The sequence below is a fragment of the Pristiophorus japonicus genome, chromosome 2 (assembly GCF_044704955.1).
Source record: "Pristiophorus japonicus isolate sPriJap1 chromosome 2, sPriJap1.hap1, whole genome shotgun sequence".
NCBI classification, from domain to species: Eukaryota; Metazoa; Chordata; class Chondrichthyes; family Pristiophoridae; genus Pristiophorus; species Pristiophorus japonicus.
In genome coordinates this window covers 47,187,970-47,201,949 of record NC_091978.1, presented here as the reverse complement: position 1 = coordinate 47,201,949, position 13,980 = coordinate 47,187,970, and the positions used below count along the sequence as shown (strand labels likewise).

At 48.0% G+C, this 13,980-nt stretch overlaps 1 protein-coding gene across 1 annotated transcript in view; it reads left to right on the top strand.

Moving 5' to 3' along the window:
* loxhd1a (lipoxygenase homology PLAT domains 1a) overlaps positions 1-13,980 on the top strand; it is a 279,592-nt gene that overhangs the window by 171,756 nt on the left and 93,856 nt on the right. The window contains exon 29 of the mRNA XM_070859753.1: positions 3,617-3,771. Within this exon, the coding sequence (XP_070715854.1) occupies positions 3,617-3,771 (155 nt within the window). The remainder of the gene's footprint in view (positions 1-3,616; positions 3,772-13,980) is intronic.

Sequence of the window (13,980 nt, the reverse complement as noted above, 5' to 3'; positions counted from 1 at the left end):
AGTGTGCAAAATCAAAGCACATGTTATTGGGGGTAATATACTGACGTGGATAGAGAACTGGTTGGCAGACAGGAAGCAGAGAGTCGGGATAAACGGGTCCTTTTCAGAATGGCAGGCAGTGACTAATGGAGTGCCTCAGGGCTCAGTGCTGGGACCCCAGCTCTTTACAATATACATTAATGATTTAGATGAAGGAATTGAGTGTAATATCTCCAAGTTTACAGATGACACTAAACTGGGTGGCGGTGTGAGCTGTGAGGAGGATGCTAAAAGGCTGCAGGGTGACTTGGACAGGTTAGGTGAGTGGGCAAATGCATGACAGATGCAGTATAATGTGGATAAATGTGAGGTTATCCACTTTGGGGGCAAAAACACGAAGGCAGAATATTATCTGAATGGCGGCAGATTAGGAAAGGGGGAGGTGCAACGAGACCTGGGTGTCATGGTTCATCAGTCATTGAAAGTTGGCATGCAGGTACAGCAGGCGGTGAAGAAGGCAAATGGTATGTTGGCCTTCATAGCTAGGGGATTTGAGTATCGGAGTAGGGAGATCTTACTGCAGTTGTACAGGGCCTTGGTGAGGCCTCACCTGGAATATTGTGTTCAGTTTTGGTCTCCTAATGTGAGGAAGGACATTCTTGCTATTGAGGGAGTGCAGCGAATGTTCACCAGATTGATTCCCGGGATGGCAGGAGTGACATAGGAGGAGAGACTGGATCAACTGGTCCTTTATACACTGGAGTTTAGAAGGATGAGAGGGGATCTCATAGAAACCTATAAGATTCTGATGGGACTGGACAGGTTAGATGCGGGAAGAATGTTCCCGATGATGGGGAAGTCCAGAACCAGGGGACACAGTCTTAGGATAAGGGTAGGCCATTTAGGACTGAGATGAGGAGAAACTTCTTCACTCAGAGAGTTGTTAACCTGTGGAATTCCCTACCTCAGAGAGTTGTTTATGCCAGTTCATTGGATATATTCAAGAGGGAGTTAGATATGGCCCTTATGGCTAAAAGGATCAAGGGTTATGGAGAGAAAGCAGGAAAGGGGTACTGAGGTTAATGATCAGCCATGATCTTATTGAATGGTGTTGCAGGCTCGAAGGGCCAAATGGCCTACTCCTGCACCTATTTTCTATGTTTCTATATTTTTATACAGCAGTGCATGCTATAGCCTGATAATTTTTTAAGAAGCAAAAGCAAATGTGCCGTGACCATTTAGCACTCACCATTGGATGTAAGAACACAACATAGAAACATAGAAACATAGAAAATAGGTGCAGGAGTAGGCCATTCGGCCCTTCTAGCCTGCACCGCCATTCAATGAGTTCATGTCTGAACAGGCAACTTCAGTACCCCATTCCTGCTTTCTCGCCATACCCCTTGATCCCCCTAGTAGTAAGGACTTCATCTAACTCCTTTTTGAATATATTTAGTGAATTGGCCTCAACAACTTTCTGTGGTAGAGAATTCCACAGGTTCACCACTCTCTGGGTGAAGAAGTTTCTCCTCATCTCGGTCCTAAATGGCTTAGCCCTTATCCTTAGACTGTGTCCCCTGGTTCTGGACTTCCCCAACTTTGGGAACATTCTTCCTGCATCTAACCTGTCTAAACCCATCAGAATTTTAAACGTTTCTATGAGGTCCCCTCTCATTCTTCTGAACTCCAGTGAATACAAGCCCAGTTGATCGAGTCTTTCTTGATAGGTCAGTCCCGCCATCCCGGGAATCAGTCTGGTGAACCTTCGCTGCACTCCCTCAATAGCAAGAATGTCCTTCCTCAGGTTAGGAGACCAAAACTGTACACAATACTCCAGGTGTGGCCTCACCAAGGCCCTGTACAACTGTAGCAACACCTCCCTGCCCCTGTACTCAAATCCTCTCGCTATGAAGGCCAACATGCCATTTGCTTTCTTAACCGCCAGCTGTACCTGCATGCCAACCTTCAATGACTGATGTACCATGACATCCAGGTCTCGTTGCACCTCCCCTTTTCCTAATCTGTCACCATTCAGATAATAGTCTGTCTCTCTGTTTTTACCACCAAAGTGGATAACCTCACATTTATCCACATTATACTTCATCTGCCATGCATTTGCCCACTCACCTAACCTATCCAAGTCGCTCTGCAGCCTCATAGCATCCTCCTCGCAGCTCACACTGCCACCCAGCTTTGTGTCATCCGCAAATTTGGAGATACTACATTTAATCCCCTCGTCTAAATCATTAATGTACAATGTAAACAGCTGGGGCCCCAGCACAGAACCTTGCGGTACTCCACTAGTCACTGCCTGCCATTCTGAAAAGTCCCCATTTACGCCGACTCCTTGCTTCCTGTCTGACAACCAGTTCTCAATCCACGTCAGCACACTACCCCCAATCCCATGTGCTTTAACTTTGCACATTAATCTCTTGTGTGGGACCTTGTCGAAAGCCTTCTGAAAGTCCAAATATACCACATCAACTGATTCTCCTTTGTCCACTTTACTGGAAACATCCTCAAAAAATTCCAGAAGGTTTGTCAAGCATGAATTCCCTTTCACAAATCCATGCTGACTTGGACCTATCATGTCACCTCGTTCCAAATGCACTGCTATGACATCCTTAATAATTGATTCCATCATTTTACCCACTACCGATGTCAGGCTGACCGGTCTATAATTCCCCGTTTTCTCTCTCCCTCCTTTTTTAAAAAGTGGGGTTACATTGGCTAGGAGCAGGAGTAGGCCATTCGGCCCCTCAGGCTTGCTCCGCTATTCCATGAGATCATGGCTGATCTTGGACCTCAACTCCACTTTCATGGATTATATCTATATCTCTTATTTTACTTAGTGTCCAAAAATCTATCCATCTCTGTCTCGAACATACTCAGCAACTCAGCATCCACAGCCCTCTGGGGTAGAGAATTCCAAAGATTCACCACCCTCTGAGTCAAGAAATTTCTCCTCATTTCAGTCCTAATTGGCCGACCTCTTATTCTGAGACCGTGACCCCTGGTTCTAGACTCCCCAGCCAGGGCAAACATCCTCCCTGCATCTACACTATCAACCCCTTCAGAATTTTATATGTTTCAATGAGATCACCTCTAATTCTTCCAAACTTGAGGGAATATAGGCCGAGTCTACTGAATCTCTCCTCATCGGACAATACCCCCATCCCAGGAGTCAATCTAGTGTTCCATGCATTGTTTCAGCACTGAACCCACATCCTTCCACTCTATCAAGTAAGGAATCTCTCTAATTCTCACTTTGAATAAACCAGTTGCATGCTCTCTTGATTGCAGTCCACTCTTTGGGGATTATTTTGACTGTGAACGATATTTTGAGTATAAAACGCACAATATCGTCTCGGCAGCCCTTTAAACTTCTCTTCCGATTTTTATTTCCATTGAGGACAGGGGAGGTTTTTGACACATGACCAAGCTGATATTGCATGTTATCCACTGTCGTCTAAAGTCAAAATCACCCCCATTATGTTCATGACTCGAACTGTGACTTTAATTAATGCTTAAGATACAATTAGTTTGAGTTTTCCTTATTGTCTCTTTGAATTAAGTTTTACCTCTAAATTTCATGGAAGTATCCCTTAATGATTCCTATTGTCCGTTTTGTTTGAAGCTCACACTTACAAGATTTCTGTGTACACGGGTGATGTCTACCGAGCAGGAACAGATGCAAACGTCTTCCTCACTATCTACGGAGATCTGGGAGACACTGGAGAAAGGAAACTGAGTAAATCTGAGTCACATACCAATAAGTTTGAACGAAACCAGGTGAGTATGAAGCTTTGAACAGGTGTGGAACAATGGGGCCAAGTTTCAGCCTGAGTTGCTCCTGTTTTTTTGGAGCAACTGGTTTAGAACGGAGTATCTTAGAAATTGCAAATCTCGGCATTTAGTTTGCTCCAGTTCTAGTCAGTTAGAACAGTTTCAGTTTGGAACAGATTTTTTTTTTCAAAAGGGGGCGTGTCCGGCCACTTACGCCCGTTTTGAAAGTTTAGGCAGTGAAAACATACTCCTTAGAATGGAGTAAGTGTAGATTTTTGTACGTTCAAAAAAGCCTTGTCTACACTTAGAAAATTAGGCGTAGGTTACAAATCAGGCGTAGGGAATGGCGGAGGGGGGGTTTAAAGGGAAGTTTACAAACATTAAACACTTCAGTTTTACAAATAAAGAGCCATCATCAATAATAAATGATAAATACATCAATAAATCAACCAATAAATCAATCAAAAAAAATTAATAAAAAATAATCAATAAATAAAACATTTTCTACTTACCGACTGCAGCACCGGGAGTCCTCCAACAGCGTGCTGGGATGCCCCCCCAGTGTGTCTCTGTCAGTGTCTCTATCTCTCTGTCTGTCTGTGTGTGTGTTTCTGACAGTGAGGGGAGGGGGAGGAGGGGGGTGGAGGGGGAGGGGGAGGGGGAGGAGGGGGAGGGGGAGGACGGGGGTGGAGGAGGGGGGGAGAGGAGGGGGGTGAGGAGAAGGAGAGGAGGGAGGGAGGGAGGTGAGGGAAGGGAGGGAGAGAAGGGAGAAGGAGGCTGAACGGGCTGGGCCCAAGACTTCGGGCTGGGCCCACCCCCAGCACCGGATTTACAGGTCGGTGGCATCGGGTCCCGGGTCCCGGGGGGGGAGGGGTTGTCGGAGCGCGGAGCGGGAGGGCATGGAGGTCAGGGGGAGGGGGAAAGAGAGCGGAGGTCGGGTCGGGTAGGGGTGGCGGTAGAGCGGAGGTCAGGTCGGGGGGAGGTGGGAGAGCGAAGGTCGGATCGGGGGGGGAGGGGGAGAGCGGCAGTCAGGTTGGAGGGTGGTGGGGGAGCGCGGGTCGGGTCGGGGTGGGGTCCAGTCTGGGTGGGGTGGGGGAGAGCGGGTCGGGTCGGGCAGGGGGTGGAGGGTCGGGTCGGGTCCGTGGGGGAAGGGGGGGGAGGGTCTGGGAGCAGGAGGGGGGTGGGGAGCGGGGGGTTGGGTCGGGTTGGGTCCGGGGACGGGTGGGGGGGAACGGGAGTCAAGTCGGGTCAGGTCGGGAGGAAGCAGGAGCTGGGCGTGGGAGGTACAGCCTGATCCACGTAGCCCCAGTGAGGCCATTCGGCCAGGGCTAGGGGTTGCGTGCTTCGGGCCCCTCCCACACAGTTTTGGGCGCCTGGAGCTACTGCACATGCGCGCCCACTGTAGCGCGCATGTGCAGAGGTCCCGGCACTGTTTTCAGCGCAGGGACCTGGCTCCGCCCCCTACAGCTCGTGCTGCGCCGCGCCCAGCTCCAGAGGGCCTGCAGGGAGCCGGAGAATAGATATGTTTTTTTTAGGCGCACTTTGTGGCGCGAAAAACGGGTGTCCAGGTCGGGGCTGTGCCGTTCTAGGCGCGGCCTGAAACTTGGGCCCATAGGAACTGGAGTAGGCCATTCTTCCCTTGGAATCTGTTCCACCATTCAGTCAGGTAGCTGATCTGTACCTCAACTCCATTTACCTGCCTTTGCTCCATATTTCTTACTACCCGGGGCGGAAAGGAGTCGCTTGTCTTGGTGGCCAAGGGGAGCAGCAGCAGAGGAAACTGAACAAATGGTTTCAATCTTAATAACAAAGAAGCCCATCAGCTCCTTGCACTTTTGTCAGAGAAAAGGATGGAGGGGGGAGGGATTCAGGGAGATAGTTGGGAGTGGAGAACAGAAACTGGGTGTTTGTCCAGGCTGATCCTGGAGTAGTGGATAGGTTTGGCAGAGGCTCAACAGCACTTGATGTGGCTAAACTAGTTGTGCCAAATATGTTCCAGTACGTGCCCCTTGAACTTGTGAGTGCAAAGATGGGGACCATGCTAGGGGGGGACAATGAATCATAACATATGAACATAAGAAATAGGAACAGGAGTAGGCCACTTGGCCCCTCAAGCCTGCTCCAGCATTTAATGCGATCATGGCTGATCCAATCATGGACCCAGGTCCACTGCCCCGCCCGCTCCCGATAACCCCTTATTTCCTTATCGGTTAAGAAACTCTCTACCTCTGTCTTAAATTTATTCAATGACCCAGCTTCCACAGCTCTCTGAGGCAGCAAATTCCACAGATTTACAACCCCCCGAGAGAAGAAATTCCTCCTCAACTCAGTTTTAAATGGCGGCCCCTTATTCTAAGACTATGCCCCCTAGTTCTAGTCTCCCCTATCAGTGGAAACACCCTCTGCATCCACCTTGTCAAACCCCCTCATAAAATTACACGTTTCGATAAGATCACCTCTCATTCTTCTGAATTCCAATGAGTAGGGGCCCAACCAACTCAACCTTTCCTCATAAGTCAACCCCCTCATCTCTGGAATTAACCTAGTGAACCTTCTCTGAATTGCCTCCAAAGCAAGTATACCCTTTCTTAAATATGGAAACCAAAACTGCACGCAGTATTCCAGGTGTGGCCTCACCAATACTCTGTATAACTGTAGCAAGACTTCCTTGCTTTTATACTCCATCCCCTTTGCAATAAAGGCCAAGATTCCATTGGCCTTCCTGATCACTTGCTGTACCTGCATACTATCCTTTTGTGTTTCATGCACAAGTGTCCCCAGGTCCCGCTGTACTGCAGCACTTTGCAATCTTTCTCCATTTAAATAATAACTTGCTCTTTGATTTTTTTCTGCCAAAGTGCATGACCTCACACTTTCCAACATTATACTCCATCTGCCAAATTTTTGCCCACTCACTTAGCCTGTCTATGACCCTTTGCAGGTTTTTTGTGTCCTCCTCACACACTGCTTTTCCTCCCATCTTTGTATCGTCAGCAAACTTGGCTACGTTACACTCAGTCCCTTCATCCAAGTCATTAATATAGATTGTAAATAGTTGGGGTCCCAGCACTAATCCCTGCGGCACCCCAATAGTTACTGGTTGCCAACCAGAGAATGAACTATTTATCCCGACTCTCTGTTTTCTGTTAGTTAGCCAATCTTCTATCCATGCTGATATATTACCCCCAATCCCATGAACTTTTATCTTGTGCAGTAACCTTTTATGTGGCACCTAGTAAAATTCCTTCTGGAAGTCCAAATACACTGGTTCTCCTTTATCCATCCTGGTCATTACACCCTCACAGAATTCCAGCAAATTTGTCAAACATGACTTCCCCTTCATAAATCCATGCTGACACTGCCTGACTGAATTTTGCTTTTCCAAATGTCCTGCTACTGCTTCTTTAATAATGGACTCCAACATTTTTCCAACCACAGATGTTAGGCTAACTGATCTATAGTTTCCTGATTTTTGTCTGCCTACTTTTTAAAATAGGGGCGTTACATTTACAGTTTTCCAATCTGCTGGGATCTCCCCAGAATCCAGGGAATTTTGGTAAATTACAACCAATGCATCCACTATCCCTGCCGCTACATCTCTTAAGATCCTAGGATACAAGCCATCAGGTCCAGGGGATTTACCTGCCTTTCAGCCCATTATCTTACTGAGTACCACCTCCTTAGTGATTGTGATTGTGGTAAGTTCCTCCCCCAATAGCCCCTTGACTATCCACTGTTGGGATATTTTTAATGTCCTCTACCATAAAGACTGATATAAAATATTTGTTCAGAATTTCTGCCATCTCCATGTTCCCCATTACTAATTCCCCAGTTTTGGCCTCTAAGTGCCAACATTTACTTTAGTCACTCTTTTCCTTTTTATATACCTGTAGAAACTCTTGCTATCTGTTTTTGTATTTCATAGAAACATAGAAAATAGGTGCAGGAGTAGGCCATTCAGCCCTTCGAGCCTGCTCCGCCATTCAATGAGTTCATGGCTGAACATGCAACTTCAGTACCCCATTCCTGCTTTCTCGCCATACCCCTTGATCCCCCTAGTAGTAAGGACTTCATCTAACTCCTTTTTGAATATATTTAGTGAATTGGCCTCAACAACTTTCTGTGGTAGAGAATTCCACAGGTTCACCACTCTCTGGGTGAAGAAGTTTCTCCTCATCTCGGCTTACCCCTTATCCTTAGTCTGTGACCCCTGGTTCTGGACTTCCCCAACATTAATAAGAACATAAGAACATAAGAATTAGGAACAGGAGTAGGCCATCTAGCCCCTCGAGCCTGCTCCGCCATTCAACAAGAACATGTTTGATCTCCACTTACCCGCCCGCTCCCCGTAACCCTTAATTCTCTTATTGATTAAAAATCTATCTATCTGTGATTTGAATATATTCAATGAGCTAGCCTCAACTGCTTCCTTGGGCAGAGAATTCCACAGATTCACAACCCTCTGGGAGAAGAAATTCCTTCTCAACTCGGTTTTAAATTGGCTCCCCCGTATTTTGAGGCTGTGCCCCCTAGTTCTAGTCTCCCCGACCAGTGGAAACAACCTCTGTGCCTCTATCCTATCTATCCCCTTCATTATTTTAAATGTTTCTATAAGATCACCCCTTATCCTTTTGAACTCCAACGAGTAAAGACCCAGTCTACTCAATCTATCATCATAAAGTAACCCCCTCATCTCCGGAATCAGCCTTGTGAATCGTCTCTGTACCCCCTACAAAGCTAGTAGATCCTTCCTTAAGTAAGGTGACCAAAACTGCACGCAGTACTCCAGGTGCGGCCTCACCAATACCCTGTACAGTTGCAGCAGGACCTCCCTGCTTTTGTACTCCATCCCTCTCGCAATGAAGACCAACATTCCATTCGCCTTCCTGATTACCTGCTGCACCTGCAAACTAACTTTTTGGAATTCATGCACAAGGACCCCCAGGTCCCTCTGCACCACAGCATGTTGTAATTTCTCCCCATTCAAATAATATTCCCTTTTACTGTTTTTTTCCCCAAGGTGGATGACCTCACATTTTCCGACATTGTATTCCATATGCCAAACCTTAGCCCATTCACTTAACCTATCTAAATCTCTTTGCAGCCTCTCTCTGTCCTCTACACAACCCGCTTTCCCACTAATCTTTGTGTCATCTGCAAATTTTGTTACACGACACTCTGTCCCCTCTTCCAGGTCATCTATGTATATTGTAAACAGTTGTGGTCCCAGCACCGATCCCTGTGGCATACCACTAACCACCGATTTCCAACCGGAAAAGGACCCATTTATCCCGACTCTCTGCTTTCTGTTAGCCAGCCAATTCTCGATCCATGCTAATACATTTCCTCTGACACCGCGTACCTTTATCTTCTGCAGTAACCTTTTGTGTGGCACCTTATCGAATGCCTTTTAGAAATCTAAATACACCACATCCATTGGTACACCTCTATCCACCATGCTCGTTATATCCTCAAAGAATTCCAGTAAATTAATTACACATGATTTCCCCTTCATGAATCCATGTTGTATCTGCTTGATTGCACTATTCCTATCTAGATGTCCCGCTATTTCTTCCTTAATGATAGCTTCAAGCATTTTCCCCACTACAGATGTTAAACTAACCGGCCTATAGTTACCTGCCTTTTGTCTGCCCCCTTTTTTAAACAGAGGCGTTACATTAGCTGCTTTCCAATCCGCTGGTACCTCCCCAGAGTCCAGAGAATTTTGGTAGATTATAACGAATGCATCTGCTATAACTTCCGCCATCTCTTTTAATACCCTGGGATGCATTTCATCAGGACCAGGGGACTTGTCTACTTTGAGTCCCATTAGCTTGTCCAGCACTACCCCCCTAGTGATAGTGATTGTCTTGAGGTCCTCCCTTCCCGTGACCAGCTATTTTTGGCATGGTTTTTGTGTCTTCCACTGTGAAGACCGAAGCAAAATAATTGTTTAAGGTCTCAGCCATTTCCACATTTCCCATTATTAAATCCCCCTTCTCATCTTCTAAGGGACCAACATTTACTTTAGACACTCTTTTCCGTTTTATATATCGGTAAAAGCTTTTACTATCTGTTTTTATGTTTTGCGCAAGTTTACATTCGTAATCTATCTTCCCCTTCTTTATTGCTTTCTTAGTCATTCTTTGCTGTCATTTAAAATTTTCCCAATCTTCTAGTTTCCCACTAACCTTGGCCACCTTATATGCATTGGTTTTTAATTTGATACTCTCCTTTATTTCCTTGGTTATCCACGACTGGTTATCCTTTCTCTTACGCCCTTCTTTTTCACTGGAATATATTTTTGTTGAGCACTATGAAAGAGCTCCTTAAAAGTCCTCCACTGTTCCTCAGTTGTGCCACCGTTTAGTCTGTGTTTCCAGTCTACTTTAGCCAACTCTGCACTCATCCCACTGTAGTCCCCTTTGTTTAAGCATAGTACGCTCGTTTGAGACACTACTTCCTCACCCTCAATCTGTATTACAAATTCAACCATACTGTGATCACTCATTCCGAGAGGATCTTTTACTAGGAGATCGTTTATTATTCCTGTCTCATTACACAGGACCAGATCTAAGATAGCTTGCTCCCTTGTAGGTTCTGTAACATACTGTTCTAAGAAACAAATCCCGTATGCATTCTATGAATTCCTTCTCAAGGCTAGCCCGTGCGATTTGATTTGAGCAATCGATATGTAGGTTAAAATCCCCCATGATTACTGCCATTCCTTTTTCACATGCCTCCATTATTCCCTTGATTATTGTCCGCCCCACCGTGAAGTTATTATTTGGGGGCCTATAAACTACGCCCACCAGTGACTTTTTCCCCTTACTGTCTCTAATCTCCACCCACAATGATTCAACATTTTGTTCATTAGAGCCAATATCATCTCTCACAACTGCCATGATATCATCCTTTATTAACAGAGCTACCCCACCTCCTTTCCCTTCTTGTCTATCTTTCTGAATTGTCAGATACCCCTGTATGTTTAATTCCCAGTCTTGGTCACCCTGCAACCACGTTTCTGTAATGGCCACCAAATCATACCCATTTGTAATGATTTGTGCCGTCAACTCATTACTTTATTTCGAATGCTGCGTGCGTTTAGGTAGAGTGTTTTAATACTAGTTTTTAAACCATGATGTTTAGTTTTGACTCCTCCTGCAGCCCTTTTATATTTATACATATTGTCCCTTCCTATCACCTTGTGGTTTACACTTACCCCAGTGCTACTCTGCTCTGTTGCCTCCTGCCTTTTGCATTCTTTTTTGGGGTTCTGTTCATCTGAGCTCTCACCCACTCTAACTAGCTCAGAGCCCTCTCCTGGGTTCCCATCCCCCTGCCAAGCTAGTTTAAAGCCCTCCCAACCGTGCTATCAAAACCACCCACGAGAACATTGGTCCCGTCTCTGTTGAGATGTAACCTGTCCGACTTGTACGGGTCCCATCTTCCCCAGAAGCGGTCCCAATTGTTCAGGAAACAAAATCCCTCCCTCCTACACCAACGGGAGAGTGGAGAGCACCAGTTCCCACTGTCACAGGACAGAGAGTGGAGAGCACCAGTTCCCACTGTCACAGGACAGAGTGGAGAGCACCAGTTCCAACTGTCACAGGACAGAGAGTGGAGAGCACCAGTTCCCACTGTCACAGGAGAGAGAGTGGAGAGCACCAGTTCCCACTGTCACAGGAGAGAGAGTGGAGAGCACCAGTTCCAACTGTCACAGGACAGAGAGTGGAGAGCACCAGTTCCCACTGTCACAGGAGAGAGAGTGGAGAGCACCAGTTCCCACTGTCACAGGAGAGAGAGTGGAGAGCACCATTCAAACTGTCACAGGACAGAGAGTGGAGAGCACCAGTTCCAACTGTCACAGGAGAGAGAGTGGAGAGCACCAGTTCCCACTGTCACAGGACAGAGAGTGGAGAGCACCAGTTCCAACTGTCGCAGGACAGAGAGTGGAGAGCACCAGTTCAAACTGTCACAAGACAGAGAGTGGAGAGCACCAGTTCCCACTGTCACAGGACGGGAGAGTGGAGAGCACCAGTTCCCACTGTCACAGGAGAGAGAGTGGAGAGCACCAGTTCCAACTGTCACAAGACAGAGAGTGGAGAGCACCAGTTCCAACTGTCACAGGACAGAGAGTGGAGAGCACCAGTTCCAACTGTCACAGGACAGAGAGTGGAGAGCACCAGTTCCCACTGTCACAGGACGGGAGAGTGGAGAGCACCAGTTCCCACTGTCACAGGAGAGAGACTGGAGAGCACCAGTTCCAACTGTCACAGGACGGGAGAGTGGAGAGCACCAGTTCAAACTGTCACAGGAGAGAGAGTGGAGAGCACCAGTTCCCACTGTCTCAGGACAGGAGAGTGGAGAGCACCAGTTCAAACTGTCACAGGAGAGAGAGTGGAGAGCACCAGTTCCCACTGTCACAGGAGAGAGAGTGGAGAGCACCAGTTCCAACTGTCACAGGACAGAGAGTGGAGAGCACCAGTTCCAACTGTCACAGGACAGAGAGTGGAGAGCACCAGTTCCAACTGTCACAGGACAGAGAGTGGAGAGCACCAGTTCCAACTGTCACAGGACAGAGAGTGGAGAGCACCAGTTCCAACTGTCACAGGACAGAGAGTGGAGAGCACCAGTTCCCACTGTCACAGGATGGGAGAGTGGAGAGATCCAGTTCCAACTGTCGCAGGAGAGAGAGTGGAGAGCACCAGTTCCAACTGTCGCAGGACAGAGAGTGGAGAGCACCAGTTCCAACTGTCGCAGGACAGAGAGTGGAGAGCACCAGTTCCCACTGTCACAGGAGAGAGAGTGGAGAGCACCAGTTCCCACTGTCACAGGACAGAGTGGAGAGCACCAGTTCCAACTGTCACAGGACAGAGAGTGGAGAGCACCAGTTCCCACTGTCACAGGACGGGAGAGTGGAGAGCACCAGTTCCCACTGTCACAGGAGAGAGAGTGGGGAGCACCAGTTCCCACTGTCACAGGAGAGAGACTGGAGAGCACCAGTTCCAACTGTCACAGGAGAGAGAGTGGAGAGCACCAGTTCCAACTGTCACAGGACGGGAGAGTGGAGAGCACCAGCTCCAACTGTCACAGGACGGGAGAGTGGAGAGCACCAGTTCCCAATGTCACAGGAGAGAGAGTGGAGAGCACCAGTTCCAACTGTCACAGGACAGAGAGTGGAGAGCACCAGTTCCAACTGTCACAGGACAGAGAGTGGAGAGCACCAGTTCCAACTGTCACAGGACAGAGAGTGGAGAGCACCAGTTCCAACTGTCGCAGGACAGAGAGTGGAGAGCACCAGTTCCAACTGTCGCAGGACAGAGAGTGGAGAGCACCAGTTCCCACTGTCACAGGAGAGAGAGTGGAGAGCACCAGTTCCCACTGTCACAGGACAGAGTGGAGAGCACCAGTTCCAACTGTCACAGGACAGAGAGTGGAGAGCACCAGTTCCCACTGTCACAGGACGGGAGAGTGGAGAGCACCAGTTCCCACTGTCACAGGAGAGAGAGTGGAGAGCACCATTCAAACTGTCACAGGACAGAGAGTGGAGAGCACCAGTTCCAACTGTCACAGGAGAGAGAGTGGAGAGCACCAGTTCCCACTGTCACAGGACAGAGAGTGGAGAGCACCAGTTCCAACTGTCGCAGGACAGAGAGTGGAGAGCACCAGTTCCCACTGTCACAGGAGAGAGAGTGGAGAGCACCAGTTCCAACTGTCACAAGACAGAGAGTGGAGAGCACCAGTTCCAACTGTCACAGGACAGAGAGTGGAGAGCACCAGTTCCCACTGTCACAGGACGGGAGAGTGGAGAGCACCAGTTCCCACTGTCACAGGAGAGAGAGTGGAGAGCACCAGTTCCCACTGTCACAGGAGAGAGACTGGAGAGCACCAGTTCCAACTGTCACAGGACGGGAGAGTGGAGAGCACCAGTTCCCACTGTCACAGGACAGGAGAGTGGAGAGCACCAGTTCAAACTGTCACAGGAGAGAGAGTGGAGAGCACCAGTTCCCACTGTCACAGGAGAGAGAGTGGAGAGCACCAGTTCCAACTGTCACAGGACAGAGAGTGGAGAGCACCAGTTCCAACTGTCACAGGACAGAGAGTGGAGAGCACCAGTTCCAACTGTCACAGGACAGAGAGTGGAGAGCACCAGTTCCAACTGTCGCAGGACAGAGAGTGGAGAGCACCAGTTCCAACTGTCGCAGGACAGAG